At 36.2% G+C, this 16,545-nt stretch overlaps 3 protein-coding genes and 2 non-coding genes across 5 annotated transcripts in view; 2 read left to right on the forward strand and 3 right to left on the reverse strand.

Moving 5' to 3' along the window:
- LOC106715846 (ion transport peptide-like) overlaps positions 1 to 5,715 on the reverse strand; it is a 53,931-nt gene extending 48,216 nt beyond the window's left edge. Inside the window, exon 1 of the mRNA XM_045681725.1 lies at positions 5,674 to 5,715. The gene's annotated coding sequence lies outside the window, so the exon portion shown is untranslated. The remainder of the gene's footprint in view (positions 1 to 5,673) is intronic.
- Positions 1,182 to 15,905, forward strand: LOC106715798 (peroxisomal leader peptide-processing protease). The gene is made up of 11 exons (XM_045681723.1): positions 1,182 to 1,384; positions 7,600 to 7,960; positions 8,627 to 8,790; positions 12,802 to 12,905; positions 13,143 to 13,270; positions 13,665 to 13,846; positions 14,078 to 14,184; positions 14,379 to 14,547; positions 14,615 to 14,756; positions 15,190 to 15,350; positions 15,672 to 15,905. Exons 2-11 carry the CDS (start codon positions 7,608 to 7,610, stop codon positions 15,755 to 15,757), a joined length of 1,596 nt encoding a protein of 531 aa, XP_045537679.1. The 5' UTR covers positions 1,182 to 1,384; positions 7,600 to 7,607; the 3' UTR covers positions 15,758 to 15,905.
- Positions 4,877 to 4,964, forward strand: Trnay-gua. The gene is given in 2 exon segments: positions 4,877 to 4,913; positions 4,929 to 4,964. It is a non-coding gene; the product is annotated as a tRNA-Tyr (tRNA).
- Trnav-cac lies at positions 5,518 to 5,590 on the reverse strand. The gene has a single exon. It is a non-coding gene; the product is annotated as a tRNA-Val (tRNA).
- Positions 9,360 to 12,267, reverse strand: LOC106707515 (NADH dehydrogenase [ubiquinone] 1 alpha subcomplex subunit 11). The gene is made up of 4 exons (XM_045681724.1): positions 12,108 to 12,267; positions 11,871 to 11,974; positions 9,796 to 9,905; positions 9,360 to 9,597 (listed from the first exon to the last, which is right to left on the reverse strand). The coding sequence occupies exons 1-4, from the start codon at positions 12,189 to 12,191 to the stop codon at positions 9,374 to 9,376; spliced, it is 522 nt and encodes a 173-aa protein (XP_045537680.1). The 5' UTR covers positions 12,192 to 12,267; the 3' UTR covers positions 9,360 to 9,373.
- Positions 15,906 to 16,545: the final 640 nt, after the last annotated feature.

The following is a 16,545-nucleotide window of genomic DNA, read 5'->3' on the forward strand; positions in this document are numbered from 1 at the left end:
ACAAGCTACCAAAGATCATTACAATCTGTCACGTGATTTAAGTACGCACAAACTCATACAAACATTGATTTTTAATTATAGAAAAAAAAACTTAATAAAAGTATTATTTCAAAAATGGAACCAGTGTAACTAAACGTGTCGAATATCGAATTATCCCAAATATCAATTAATTAACTTCAATAGCTTACCGCGAAAAGTCAATTCGTTAAAATTCGGACAATCATTCACGCTGAAGTTTTATATAAGTCGAATATTGATACTTTATAAGGCTTCATCAATTAATAATTCTTTCAAAAAATTGATTGGTTTTTTTTATTACGTAGAAAATTTTTAACGAGGTCATAACTGTTAATAATTTCTGAACATTTTATTAAAATTAATTAATACCACTACCAGACATGGCTTCAGACTGTATTGAACTTTTATTTTGTGGCTTTTCCTAGCACATTTATAGAAAAAAAATACATAGAATTAATTAACTGTGCACAACCACAAAATTCAGGGTCAATTTTCTTTTGCATTTCTTTCTTTGTTTGCTTTCCCCTAACTCACACCAGTATCGTTCTGATAAGCAAATAGTACGTCTATAAAATGTGTATACGTTAGTTTAATTTGTGATAATAGCTTTTACAGATTTTACCTTAATATTTTTTTCTTTTTAACTTGTAATGGAATGGTCCTTGTTTGTACTAGCAGTGAAACAAACGTGCCTGTTTTATTTCCCCTCATAATTTACCAATTACGTCTTTACCAAAAGTAATAGTCATCTTTTATCCAATTTTGACAAATCCTTGTTGAATTGTACACCTCAACCTTCCTTATGAATCAATTTATATGTTTGTAAAAACCGCATGAAAATCCGTATTACATGAGTTTATCCCGTCCGTATAAACAAAATTTGTTTATAATACGTGAAAATTTGATGTCTTGACTAAACTATTTATTTATAGTATAAAAAATTCTTAATAAATTTCATCTTTTTATTAACGGACTTTACAATTATTTGCGCTGTTATCAATGTTTATCTTTTAGAATAACGAAAATACTCAAACTTTTACTTTTAATTAAAGCGCCATCTATATATTTGATTGCGTACTACGATGATATTGACTATTTCGATTTGATTCAAGAATCAGCCGATAGGTGCACAGCAAATCAAAGTTATTATTGTTACAAAGTTATCAGCTGATACAACTTATTAAAGACAAAATACAATTTTATTAATCAAGTCGTAAATAAAAACATTACTTTATATAAACCGGTTATTGAATGCACAATGTTCAGTGATGCTCTTGAATTTGCAATGAATATACTCAAATATAAATGTGAAGTGATAGTTTTCGTATAATTCTAACCTATAATAAGGAAACAAAACGCGTATCAGGTATGTATAGTAGGTTTTTGTTACTTGCAAATTGTTATTAGATTAAAATTTTAATGTTGGAATTGATATTTTTCGCTTCTAGAAGTTTCACGTCTGATTTCAAATTTCATATATAATCTTTGACCTTTGACTGTTTAGAAACTTAGCTGTCTGGTTTTAACTTCTACTATAATTATATTTACACCAGTTACTACCAGGTTTTATTATGTTATCGATAATCAGGGTCACTGCTTAGATTATATACATTACTGTTTATCCTTTTTTATTTTTACATTTTTTTTTTATTTTGACATTTTTTCAAAAGGCTCACGTTTCAACATTTTTAACTTTTTGAAACTAAAATTTATAATTGCAAAGGATGCGTAACAAAAGGGACCGAGTATTAAATTTCACTTGGTTTCAAACGTTTATATTTTAATTCTTACCTTGACCGACGCCTCATGAGTGTTATTCGTATTTTACACGAACTTGTAAGATTTCAAACAACATATTAACACAAATCAACTAACCTGAATGTTATTAAATGTATAATATGACACCCCACTTTGCACTAATGGCTTCTAAAACGCACTCACCTAAAACGTTATCGCATCAAGTAAATGTAATTGTGCGACTGACTCAACGTCGCAGTCGCAGCCGGCGAAAGTGTTTTCTTTTTCTTCACGCTCGCCAGACGTTGAAACTTAGGCATGTCCGTTGCAAGGCACGGCAAAACGACAATTCTGTCTTGATTCAATAGGATTTTTTTCACTTTAAATCATCAACACTGCATCCGATACACGTTTTAACAGTTAAACAACGGTAGTAGACGGTCGTTTGTCATGATCGTTCGTTAACGCGGTCGCATCGTTCGTATGTCAGCCGATAGTGTTAGCTAACGGGTGCCTCGTGAAACAAAACCCACGCTAGGATGTAGACAATAACGTTACGTGATCATGGACACAGAAGCGGAAGTGCGAATCGAGCTGGATATACTGTTTTCTGGAAATTATTCTTACGTGGGCATAGAGGAGCGCCAGAAACGAGCTCGTAGCATTGACTGGACTGCGCTTCGGCTGTGCAGGATGCGACCCATTAGGCAAAAGAGCGTCCATTATTGTATTGTCGTGGGCTTATCGTTACACTTGTGTCTCCTTATGGAACACTAAACGTGTGAGAAACATTTTGGAGGTTGTCAGGGCTTCGGGAATGAATCGGCAATTTATATCTTTTTACATCAACGAAAGATTTTCCCGCCAATTTGAGTGAAAGTTGTGGCGCTACTGCCGTAACAGTCTGGTAATTGGTACGGACGAAACAAAAGCCCGCAGCGAAGAGAATTGTGGAGTCACGGGACCGGATCCCGGATTACTCACGCTCGCTCGTTTTTTCAATTGGATCGGTTGAACATGTCCGAAGCTTTAAAACGGACCGTTTCCGTTTCACACAGGAACAGTTGTGAACGAACGCCACCATTATTTTTAACTTACATACTTGTATACACCTACAAACTAGCTAGAAACTACAATATACACCATAGAAAAAATATTAACCAATGTGTTTTGGAACTCAGATATGAATACGAAATAGAATCTTTATTAAGAAAAACTGTTCCTTCACATTGAATTTCAGTGTAATTTCGAAATAAAACCAGTTAGAACAGGTTGGTACCGCTAATATGTTTGCTACCATCATTTATTTGTGTGTTCTGACATATGGTTTGATTGCACGCTCGAATTCGACCAAGGATTTACCGCAATAAGCATTGAGGTAATTGAATTGGCTGCATATAAATAAATACTGTTTTTATTTTATGTATTTTAATATTTTAATAAACGATAAATGACACATACAGAAATTAATAACGTTTAATAACGTAATGCACTATGTAATTTTTAAGAGATAAAAGCAAAAAGAATCCAATTGAAAATAACTAGCAAGTTATAAGTTTTTCAAAACGTGTATGTAAAAATGTTTAAAAAAAGAAAGGCGCGAATGTTATAAATTAAAACGGGTACATGTTCGGGGCGCGGCTGTCACACCATCATTTCCCGCCAATCGCGAGTCAGCATGTGTCATAGAGTAGATTACGTCTTTGAGGCTCGTCTACCCTACTGTTCCTAATATACCATAAAAAATAGTTAATATTCACAAGTTCTTTTTTTTATCAAAAATGACATGTTGCGCGACTCTTTGAAAAGTTGTACGCTGAGCTGTGTTCCTTTGTTGAATCTGGCCGATCGCATTCGATTGCATTTTTACTTTTATCACTTAAATAAAATTCAGAGTCAAATAAGTGTATTGACCGACTGTGAACTGTGCCGGCCACAAGCTGTAGTATTAACATAGTGATAACAACAACTTATTTACTATTAAATTATTGCTCGAATGGCAAATTCCGAGCAATAAACGTGTAATGATTCATCAAAACAAAACACATCCGATAACCGCACTATCCATTTATATTTTCGCGGTTATTGGCACAGCCCAATTAAAATAAAGGATGCGTTCATATTGAGCGATCGTTTTTTGTTTCTATATTTTAAATATAGAATATCAATTTTTTTTAACAAATTTAAATTTAGAATTAAAATGAAATCGTATCGTTCGATTTCTGGCCTCATGAAAAAATTAACGGAATTCTTGTCAGAAGAATTTATTTGAAGAGTTATTGTTCCTAACCTTTACCTATCAGATAGTAAGTGATAAACTAGTATAGCTCTGAATATTCTTTACTAATCATTATCTCTTAGTGGTGATTTAATTAAGTCTTGTTTAAACTATAACCAGTTCATATCTGTATGACCTAGATCTTAGTTAACATCATATATTTACATTGTAATCACAAAAATGTAAGAATCATATAAGCTCGTGCTAATTATCAGTTGGTATACAAATACTAGTAGATTACAAAATCAAATAAACGAACAAAGATTAAACCTTCAATTAATTATGAAGAGATTATAAAGGATTATTTTTATTTAAAGTCAGTTTTCACTGCCAAAATATAGTTATAACAAGAGATTAAAGGAATAAAATAGATGTTTCAGTAGAAACTGACCGTTGCCCTTCTATTGAGTGCATTGTAAGATATATAAAGAGATTACGAAAATAAAAAAATGAACGTATCTACTGTAAACATATAAAAGTTTTATCTTAATTGCTATTCATAAATGAAGTTCATCAGTCTCTTGATAATATTTCGTTATGTTTCCGAATAATGTTTAAAAATATAAATATTGCAATGAAATGGGAAGCAATTGGGTAAACGACCTAGGTTAATATTCTTTCGTTTGTGATAAAGTTGCCAGGTTATCTATGTCTTTAATAATGTAAACTTTTTAAGATGATCATATTTTTTTAAGTGACTTTTTTTTTTAATAATCATTAAATATCTTAAGTGGTCAATAATTTATTATTTGGATTATTAAAATTTTGTTAATATTTATTAAAAACTTTAAGAATAAAATGGTTTATAATATATTGAGCTACATTTTCAAATTATTTACTCAACCTTCGATAGCTCAGTTGGTAGAGCGGTGGACTGTAGTGGTAAATCAAAGACATCCATAGGTCGCTGGTTCAAATCCGGCTCGAAGGAAGACTTTCATTTTTCGTGCATTTTGATGCCAAATTTTGTGACGTTTATAAAATTTGTCACAACATCGTTGTTTTACGTTTAAAAGAAATTTGTAACAAAGCTTAGAAAAAATATTTTTGAACTATTTTATATAAGTGTAACAAATACACCAACATAATACGAATGACGCTGTCCGCAATAGTACTACAACCCATTAGTTCCGACTACGAATCATAGATGGCGCCACATATGTTTTATAAAGCGGTGACGAATGTCGTATGGTTTTACTTAATTCATTTATTATGTAAACGTTTGGATTAAGGACATCAAGAGTGTTCTAAGAGCGATTCTGCCTTGCATATATTAGCTTGCCGCCTGGTGACTAATTATATAAAGCGAATAGCTCCTTCTCTTAATATAGGCTGCTTGCGCTAGTGACGGCCTAACTTAATAAAATAACCGCTTGCTTTGGTTGTAACGGTTAATCAAATACCTGGTGTTGTTACTAGGCCAATTCGGCTTATCTCTCACCCATCCCCTACATAAGTAATTTTTTGGTACGAAAAAAAATTGCTGTTTCCGCCCGGGATCGAACCGGGGACCTTGTGCGTGTGAAGCACACGTGATAACCGCTACACTACGGAAACTTGAATGTGCATTGTGAAATTAAATATTGGATTAATCTATAAAAAACTTTATTTAATTCGTATGTATTTTTTAAAAAACGTACCTTGCTTGATGTGATGTGAAGTGTGAAATTAGTAAGTGTTGCTGTGAACTGAGTCACTGGTAGAGTTCGGTTGATTCGAAATAGCTTGCTCTTTTTATACTAGAACAAATTGCAGCCATCGACCACCCGCTGAATATACTTCATTACTTTCATTTCAAAGGGTGTGTTTATGTGCCGCAAATTTGTCATACATTTTGCGCCATCTTTTTATTACGAATAAGAAGTACGTAATTTAAGCAACGTATAGTACACATTACGGTATTTATTAGAAGTGTATCAATGAATTGTGAAGAAAACACGCGATGTAAAACGAAAATATTGTCATATGATTGTGATCGTCGTTGTATGAATACGTTGTAAGAAGATTAGGCGTCATAGTTGAGATTATAATGTTGGTAATAGAAATGTTCAATTCAAATGTTCATATTAGTTTTTAGAATGTGTTATTCAGAATTGAAACAACCCTTTAGTTCAGCGGTTAAAGTGACTACCTTTTAATAATCAGGTTCGGGTTGGTTAGAAAAACATAATATCAGTAAAATTAAGTACTTGCAAATCTATATCTATATATATATAAAAGAAAGTCGTAGTGTTAGTTACACTATTTATAACCCAAGAACGGCTGAATCGATTTGACTGAAAATTGGTGGGCAGGTAGCTTAGAACCAGGAAACGGACATAGGATAATTTTTACCCCGTTTTCTATTTTTTTTATTCCGCGCGGACGGAGTCGCGGGTAAAAGCTTTTTTTTATAATTAAGGTATATTTGACTGTCAACAAAAATACTAGTTTTGACCGAAGCTCAAATAAATAATTTTCGAATTTAAACGCGGGTTTGAAATCCAGTGACGTATGAATATTGTATATTGTATGAATATTGTTGTCTGTTTTTTTTAAAGAAAAATAAGAGATAGCAATATGTGTCCATACAAAGTTACTGCAGTCGAAACCCAAAAATGAATTAACTAAGAGCCTAGCACGAATATTCGTGAAGCCGTTTTCATAATGTTATCGACAACATTTGTGTTAAAATTTGTTCGGCCCCTCTACCGGTCATAAAGTACACTAACAAATCTATAAATTTTATCATCAATTATCATCTTCTATATACATAAAAGAAAGTCGTGTTAGTTACACTATTTATAACTCAAGATAGGTCGAACTGATTTAACTGAAAATTGATGGGGAGGTAGCTTAGAACTAGGAGACGGACATAGGAACTTTTTTTATCTTGTGTGCATTTTTTTATTCCGCGCGGACGGAGTCGCGGGTAAAAGCTAGTCTAATATAAATTTAGACATATTTTGTCGATAACGTTACATAGGCCCGTGTCGCAATATTCATACTAGCTACTTCTTGTAATGAACACATCCTGAAATGTCTTTTTGATAACATCTCCACACAAGATTAACTTCCTTATTTGGCTCAATTGTGCAAAAAATGTAGCGTATGCGATTACTAATTTCAAACACAACTGGTTTAATTAATAATAAGCTTTACGTACCTGGAGTTACTTGGATAAGATATTTTTTTGCATTCATTTTGTTATACGCGAAGTGCCGTCTAATAAGAGGTTTGTGCATAGAATCAATTTTCTTAATGCGAAAGTTTAGATGGATGGATGGATGTTGGAAAGTATCTCCGGAACGTCTGAACCGATCTTGTTAAAATTTGGCACAGATGTAGAACATAGTCTGGAAGAACACACAGACTACTTATTAAGTTTTTTTTTTAAAGCCGCGCGAACGTCACGGGCTACAGCTAGTTTTATAATAAAAAAACCTTTGGTATTAAATCAGAATCAAATCAGTTTACCGAACTTCATATGTATTTCGTGTTTCAATATTTTTATTTGAAACCATAAGCTGATGAAAATTTGTAAAAAGTATAAATGGTTCTTTAAATATTTTTATTATCTTTTCCAGGTTCAAAAATGTCGGTGGAAGGTGTGATGGTATCTTACAATTATTCTGACGACGGGGAACTAGCTAATATACTGACTGTAGCAGCATCTGGAATTAAGTTTTCTAAGCGTTGGGTCCTAACCCACGGGTCTATTCTCTCACCTCTTAAAGAAGCAAATATTATAAAGAATGCTAAAGGGAAACCCATCTTGAATGAAGAATTTTATGACAAACTACCAGAAATATACGTGACATGTGAAAAGAAACAATCCAAAGTACCAAATATTTACGAAGGAGTTGAGAAACTTAGTAGAGAAAGGAATTTAGATAATGACGTTGATTTTGAACACAGCTGTTACCAGATTAGAGTTCTAACTGGCAGGTATGTTTGTTTTTACTTCAGAACTATCGAAGCATAATAAAGTATGTAACAATAGTGACAGCAGTTCGTAGCCCATTCTTAAACATAGTTTGGGATTGAGAGAAAATTATAGTTTAGGTCTACTATATTTCGACAGTAGAAAATCACGATTTGAAGAACCAGTGGGTCTAGTACGATAATTACTAACCTATTCAAACTTTCGTGAGACATTATCACTAACTTATATACTACGTCACTGACGTGACGTGAGCGACGGGCCGCGTCCGCGAAATAATACCAATCCCACTCACCCTGATGAAGAGCCCCCGTAGGGCTCGAAACTAGTCGGTGATGACACCGGATATATATACGTGAGTGTTTTAGTCGTTTCTATATAAGTTAATTACTAACCTCATACTAATTTTGACATTGACGTTTGTTGCAAACGTTCGTGCTAGACCCACAGATGCTTGCTTCATACTAGATTTCTCTTACATCCACTAAGTCACTAAGACCTCTTCCCCTTTCTTTTTTTAATAAAAAAAAGATGGGAAGTAAAGTTGGACAGGAACGGAAGATAACCTCTTCATGTTCATCACCTCTAATGTACATTAACTTTTTTTACGAAATCAGATGACTGTTTGTTCGTTTGTCAACTTTTATTGAAAGAGACAAATCTGTTGTTAGGATCTGTCACGTGTGGCAGTGCCCGGTGCTGGATCGGTGTGTGGACGACGTGCTGTACAGCTGGACGGTAGGTCACCGCGATGGTGACCTCGAGCGCCAGACGCCGCTCGGCAAGGCGCTGCTCTCAGTCTTCGTGCTCATAGACTTGGAGAGTGACAATCGAGGTCAGTAGACTTCATCTGATTTTCTACGTAACTTACGTTTTTACTTGACGCTGAATGTACCAGAACAGAAAAGGACAACTGTCATCCGAAGCGTGGAGATCCTTTTCTAAAACATTTATCTTACTGATTTTATAAATGCGAATATTTCGTTGGATGAATGTTTGTTAGAAGGAATTTCCAGAAAGCCTGCATAGATTTCAATGAAATTTGACATAGCGGTAGAGCAGTGTGGAAGAACACATAGGCTACTATTTAAGTTTTATTATAATTCCACGCGGACGGAGTCACGGACGTTAGCTAGTATTTATGTAAAGGCGAAATAAAGAGCAGAGATAAAACCTCATAATATGTTTTTAATCTTTGTTTTAATTACATCTTTGCTGTTTTGTTCCACAAGTGTGACGAAGTTCTGCAAAAAAAAGTATATTCTAATAAGGATACGAAAAACCAAAAACACAATCGGAACAAGGCACTTCCACTCAATACAAACAACTGTAATCTTTTGTAACATTAAGAGATCACTGAGAGCCGCTCTTAGTGTATATTTAGTGTCAAAATTACCATTTAAGTAGCAATTAAAGTTTTATGTGCGACATCTACCTTCAAGAGGATCCTTGGTCAAAGTGTTGTCATGCCTCCAAGCGGTGATACTTCCTAAGTGTGACTGTATGATAGGGAAGAGAGTGTAGTTATGGATGACGGATTCCTTCTTTATCATCCCAATGATCCCGAGCGCCAGACCGCCAAGCAAGATGGCGTGCTTTGACCGAAGGTACGCTGCCAAGATGGGCCCGCAAGCAAAACCTCCTGTAGATATATATTCTGATATGAAATGCAGATATGATGTAGTGCAGAAGAAAGTTCTTTCAGATTGATTGGAAATGGTAACACTACGACGATAGAAGACAATTATTATAACTCTAGTATTACTCTAGTACTAGAAATTTTCACTACGAACAATTCTGAGTATGTAATGAAGCCTTTCGCCGTAGCTTCTAGACGTACCAAGAAAGTAGTTATAAGAGTCGTCCCTTTCCCTTGCTTGTAACGCGGCGTTGGACACCACAGTGAAGGTCGCGCCCATCAGCGCCAGCGGCACCACATGGGTAGCATACCTAATGCAACAGACAGACTAACGACCCAATACTGAAACTAATCTAAAAGTAAGCTTAAAATCTGACAGATGTGAAAATTTCATTGGAATCTTGGAGTTGAAGCTTGGCCTTATCATTTAAGGCGCTGTTGCATATTTAAAATTTTATTTCAACAACCTGCCCTTATCCCTATGGAGGGGTGGCATAGTATGTACTACTCCTCAATACATCTCTATCAGCCGTTATATCTGAATTTACCCCCTTCTTACGCATATCCTCTTTCACGAAATCCATCCATATTTTCTTCGGTCTTCCTTTATCTTTGTAGCACATTCAGTCTCATTAATTTAAAATTTAATTTCAGTATACGGCCGTTATTGACTTATCAGTCGTTAAGTGGTCTCCCTTATCTATCTTATATATATTAGGTCCTTACATATGAAATTGGCGTTTTTCGTACTGGCCACTTTAATCACGAATTTCTCCTCTTTGGTAAGGAATTCCAAATTCAAATTTGTACAGCTATAGACTCATGTATTTGTGGTTCGATGACCGTCATTCATTTGTTTTTTTTCTTCTGTTTTTTTCTGTTTGCGTCACTCATTTTACAAAATGGAAAACTTAAAATATCGCATTATTTACGTTTACGAGTTCCGCCGTGGCACTAGTGCTGCGGAAACGACTCGAAGGGTGAATGTTGTGTATGGCGGTCGTGTTGCAAAAGAAAACACAGTTCGTTTTTGGTTCCAACGTTTTCGTTCTGGAAATTTCGATCTGCAGAACAAGCCCCGTGGACGGCCTGAGACTCAAGTTGATAATGAAGAGTTGAAGGCTATTGTGGAAGCGGATCCATCGCAAACCACGTCCGAGTTAGCTGCAGGCTGCGATGTTAGTGATAAAACTGTTTTAATTCACTTGAAGCAAATTGGGAAGATTAAAAAGCTTAAAGGTGGGTACCTCACGAATTGACTGAAGCAAACCGGCAAACGCGCGTCGACTGTTGCGTTACATTACTAAACCGGCACAATAATGAAAGTATTTTAAACCGAATCATTACCTGTGATGAAAAATGGGTTCTTTACGATAATCGGAAGCGCTCAGCGCAATGGTTGGATCCTGGCCAGCCAGCCAAATCCTGCCCCAAGCGAAAAGTAACCCCAAAAAAGTTACTTGTAAGCGTTTGGTGGACTAGTGCCGGTATTGTTCATTACAGTTTTCTCAAATCTGGCCAGACTATTACGGCTGATGTCTATTGTCAGCAATTGCAAACCATGATGGAAAAGCTAGCGGCTAAACAACCTAGGCTGGTCAATCGCTCCACGCCACTGCTGCTTCACGACAACGCTAGACCACACACTGCGCAACAGACGGCTACTAAATTAGAAGAGCTTCAATTGGAAAGTCTAAGACATCCTCCGTACTCCCCAGACCTTACTCCAACAGATTACCATTTTTTTCGAAATTTGGATAACTTCTTGCAAGGGAAAAAATTCAACTCCGATGGGGCATTCCAAATCGCCTTCAAAGATTTTATTGATTCCCGTCCGACTGATTTTTTTAGTAAAGGGATCAATGAACTACCTATGAGATGGCAAAAGTGCATAGAAAATAATGGTCCATACTTTGATTAATTAAATATATTATATTAAAAAATATTCGACTTTTTGTTCCTCCCATACAAAACGCCAATTTCATATGTAAGGACCTAATATATATAAAAGAAAGTCGTGTTAGTTACACTATTTATAACTCAAGATCGGTCGAACTGATTTAGCTGAAAATTGATGGGGAGGTAGCTTAGAACTAGGAGACGGACATAGGAACTTTTTTTATCTTGTGTGCATTTTTTTTATTCCGCGCGGACGGAGTCGCGGGTAAAAGCTAGTTAGTGATAAATTTCTTAAAGTTTACGTGTTTTGTCAAAATATTTGACAGTATGAACCTTTGTGTGACGATATTGTCAATATTGGCATGTTTAATGAATACCTTTTTAACACTGGAACTAAGCCGACTGCGTGCGAAAACATCAGCACGTCATATGTAGCAAAAATCATACCGGCTATCGTCCCATACCTGCTTGTTACTAGAATCTAAAACATTAACATATTTTTAAACTAGTATGTGAAGCAAAAATTGCGCGAATGGATGTTCGTAAAATTTGACGCAATAGTTATTAAATACATCTGTAAAATCGTTAATTTTTTCGTGTTTGCTCAAATTTACCTTCTTTCCAACATCACATCCATCGGGCGTATCGTAATATCTGTAATAATTACGCCAAGGTTTTTCTTCGCAGCCGCAAGACATTTTGCGAACTGCAAATTTGACAATGAAGGAAAACGTCACGTATTTATGAAAAAATATATTCAGCCAGTGCCCCTATAGGTAGGCTTACCATGCGTCCCGGTTGGACCGGGATAGTCCCGGTTTGAGATCCCAGTCCCGGCGTCCCGGTCAAACTTGAACATCACCGACACCCCAATCAATCGTTCCCCCGCGCTGTTTTTTTCAATATAATTTCGCGTTTTCAATTCATAAAAATTTTGATTGCATTTCAAATATGAAAAACGCAAATTAAGCGAAAAGCAAAATGAAAATGAGCCTCTTTCTCTTCTGCGTCCCGATTTGGTTCTTCGTAATTATGGTAAGCCTACCTATAGGTATCTAAAGATATTGTAATGCTTACTTAAGCAGTCCCTTAATCCAGATGAAAGCAGAGATGAAACCTTGAGTCCACTGATCTCTAAAAATGGATAGGCGGTTATAAAAATGGTTCCTTCCAATTTAAATGCGCCTATTGATTCTATCTATATCATTAGTTCAAATCCACACCGCCACCACAAACCGCTCATCAAATAAGTCTAGGTTTTTAAGCCAGTCCATTTATAATTATCAGTGCTTGAGTTAATGTTGCCAGGTTTGAAAACACTGCGGCCGCTGTCAGAGTTGCTGGACTTGGTGCGACCGCCACCGGAGCGCGGCGCACTCATTGAAGTGCAGTCCACGCCTTTCGGATGCGAGGTATTTTGTGGAAGTAGAATTTAAATTAACGTCACCGTCAATTTCCACTGCTGACTGATTTCTATTGAAATCGCTAGATAGGTTTTACTTTGCTCCAACTTTTTTTTTACCAAAATGAAAAATCAAACAGTACAAAATACCATGGCTTGGCCATACCATTGCCGAAATACATTACGGTTTTAATATAGATGTTTGGAGACCTTTTACTTTGTAATGTGAGTAAGCGTTTGTGTGCAGGTGTTCCTGAACGCGGTGACGCGGGGCTCGGTGTGCGGCGTGGTGGGGCGGCGACCCTCCCTGCTCCTCACCGACGCCGCCACCGCGCTCGGCTCTGAGGGTGGGCCCGTCTTCTCTGAAGGTCCCACGTATGTCAGAAAGTGTACACATATTTCTAGATTGAAATAGAAAATATCTACTATCACAGTCAACATGAATAGTACCGACCCAAAAGTGTCTAAAGTTTTTTTTTAATAAGATAAGGGGCAAGCGGGCGGCGGAAAAGTTGATTATCGAAGCCCAATGAGATGGAAAGAGTCGAATTTATAATTTTAGTTGACAAATACATGTCTCGCTCACTCATTCAATCCTTATAGTGTGCCCGTTTGTAAAAGGTAGGAAGGTCGGTAGGTCCGTCGTGCGAGAAATTCACAACGAATGAGTCTAATGACATTTATACGCAATTTAGCGTCTTACTTATATTTCTCATAGTAATTAAACATATCTTGACTGATCATTAGTGTAGTTTTCTTGTGTGTACAGTAGCGAGCTGGTGGGTGCGGTGGTGTGCAGCGTGTCGTGGTGGCGCGGCGAGTGGGTGGGGCTGACGCTGGCGGCGCCGCTGCGCGCGGTGCTGGCCGCCAAACTGCGTGTGCCCCCCGCACCCCCCGCACCCCCCACACACCTGCCCCGACCCCCCGCCTCAAGATATACGGATACCCTGGGTATGTCACAACAACTGACAACAGGGTCTCTATCAAATATACTTTCAGACTTCCATACTAATATAAATACGAAAGTTTAGACTTTCAAAGCGTCTGTGGCTTAAGGGTTAAGCACTTGACTTGTAATCCGCAGGTCCTGGGTTCGAATCCTGCCATGTACCAATGTGTGTGTATACTTTCTGAGAAAAGATAAGTGAAGTTGATTCGAAATCAAATGGTGTTAATTTTCAGATCGCATCGACCGCACGACGGTGTTGGTGCGGTGCGGCGCCGCGTGGGGTGCGGGTGTGTACCTCGGCGGGGGGTACGTCGTCACATGCGCACACGTCGTCAAAAATGTACGCAATATGTTCACTACAAATAATCAAAACATTTTCAAGGACAAGTCAAATATGCGTACATTTTGTTACAAGATAGAGATATAGATATAAGAAACGAAGTTAAAGAAAGAGAGCAACGAAACAATATAAATTATTTGTTCTTTTCTATGGTTAATCAATATAAAACATTAAGTAAAAAATATTTCTTCCAGCACACAATATACAAAGTGTCACTGTACTGTCAAGGTACAAAGGAGACAGCAATAGTACGGTACAAGACGGCAGACGACAAGGCGTACGACCTCGCGCTGTTGTACAGCAACCCTCAGCACTGGACACATCTGTTGCCCGCAGTCTTCGCCGAGGAGCCGGCAGAGAAGGGTAACACTGAAATCTTTCCCTTGGAGATCGTGACAGCTTTATATATTGACGGTAAGTGGTATTGCAGGTGAGTCTGTGGTGGCGGCCGGATACCCGTACTTCAGTGAAGACAACCTGTCGTCTCTGCGGCCAACAGTCACCAGCGGACATGTCAACAACGCCGCACCCTCCATGCTGCAGACCTCCTGCTGTGTGCAGTCAGGATTCAGGTCTTTTACTTCTTCTATTGGTATTTTGCAATAAGCGATGTGTAATCCCTGATATCGTTATTGGTCTCTCTTATTCTGGATTGTAGAAGTGAGAAAGTGAATCTTTGTCTGTCTTTCTGATTGTTATAGTTGCAGATATGATAGTGGACCACAATATCTTTGTTTAGTCTACTTCTTACTAATATTATAAATGCAAATGTTTAGATGAATAGATATTTCTTTGAATGTATCTCCAGAATAGCTCAGGATCTTGATGATATTTGGCATAGATGTAAAACATAGTCTAGAAGAACACATAGGCTACTTATTAAGTTTTTTTTAATTCCCCTCTACATAGTCTAGGACAGAAAATCTTAAGATAGAAACTTTCTTCTCCAATCATTTATTAAGAAAATCCTTAGATTTCATTATTTGTAAGAGATTTGTTGTACAGCGGAGGTCCGATATTCCGACTGGGCAATGTTCGGGCGGAGGTGCTGGGGGTCATTGTGAGCAATGCAAAGACGCAGACCGGAGCTTGTTACCCTTACATCAATATGGCGGTGCCAGCGCGCGTCTTCGTCAGACTCCTCAGGAACTTCATGATAGATAGAGGTCAGTAATCTCCATCATAGTATTTAAGTGGTAGATCCCGTAACAACAATTTATTTAAGGTGCACGAATTGGCCGCGTCCGGTGAAATACCACAACCACACAGAAGACAGACGTCAAGTTGAAGTAATTCCGCGTACAGTCTGATGAGTGTGGTGTCGGAGGACTAATTTTAGTCCTCTTTCCCTTCCCACCCCTTTCTTATTAGGAAAGGATGGGAAGGGGAAGTGAATTTGGCGGAAGAGGCGTTAGAAACAATCACAATCTTCATCCAAATGCAGCTTTTGTCATTAGTTTTTACCTGTAATCCTTTTTATTCCACAGATGAAACAAAACTACGTGAGATTGAGAGCAATAAAGATATTATTCAGTCACAATGGCGGCTGTTACCATACCGTTCTAAGATATGACGTATTTAAATTTATATTTAATGTAAATATTTAACTGTACATTTAAATAATGTAATTGAATCAAGGTGACGGTTTTGATCCAAGTAGCATTTAACAAAGATGTGGCAAAGAAAAAATCATAATACAGGGTTAGTAAAAAAAATGTTCCTATTGAACTTATCGCATTTTATACTTGGATACGAGATGTATTTATTTAATTTTCATATTTTTTTTGTATTTGAAATATATTTTTTTATTAAGTTTATTTTGTAATCTTCTAGCATTTATTATAATTTAATTGTCAACAATAAAAAATATTATTTATAATTGTCTTATTTTGACTTTCTTTTAAAAAAAAACAATGAAAATAAATGGTTAAAATAAAAAAAAAAACAAATAATTAGTTATAATCTTTATTAAATATATATATTTTATTATACAAAGCATGTTGTGTCCAATTTTCAACATTTCTATAATTACCCAACGTAATTTTCAAACTCGCATGTTTTCAGACAAAAGATGTCTTAAGTAATTACTAATGTATTACAAGTTTTATACAATCTTACAACTAAATAATAATAATATTAGCATTTTCTGAGCATCAAAGTCAACAAGACTTGAATGTATCACAAAAAAAACTATGGTCATCGCTTAAGACGATTTCACACTGTTACGTAAATATTTAAATATTAAATTAAATTATATATTTATTTTTATCACTTTTATATTTAACCTATCACCTAAATGATTATTTAAATTTACTTTGATATGTTAAAATAGACTCGACCCAAAATCAATGCCGTATCAAA

The sequence above is a fragment of the Papilio machaon genome, chromosome 16 (genome assembly GCF_912999745.1).
Source record: "Papilio machaon chromosome 16, ilPapMach1.1, whole genome shotgun sequence".
NCBI lineage: Eukaryota > Metazoa > Arthropoda > Insecta > Lepidoptera > Papilionidae > Papilio > Papilio machaon.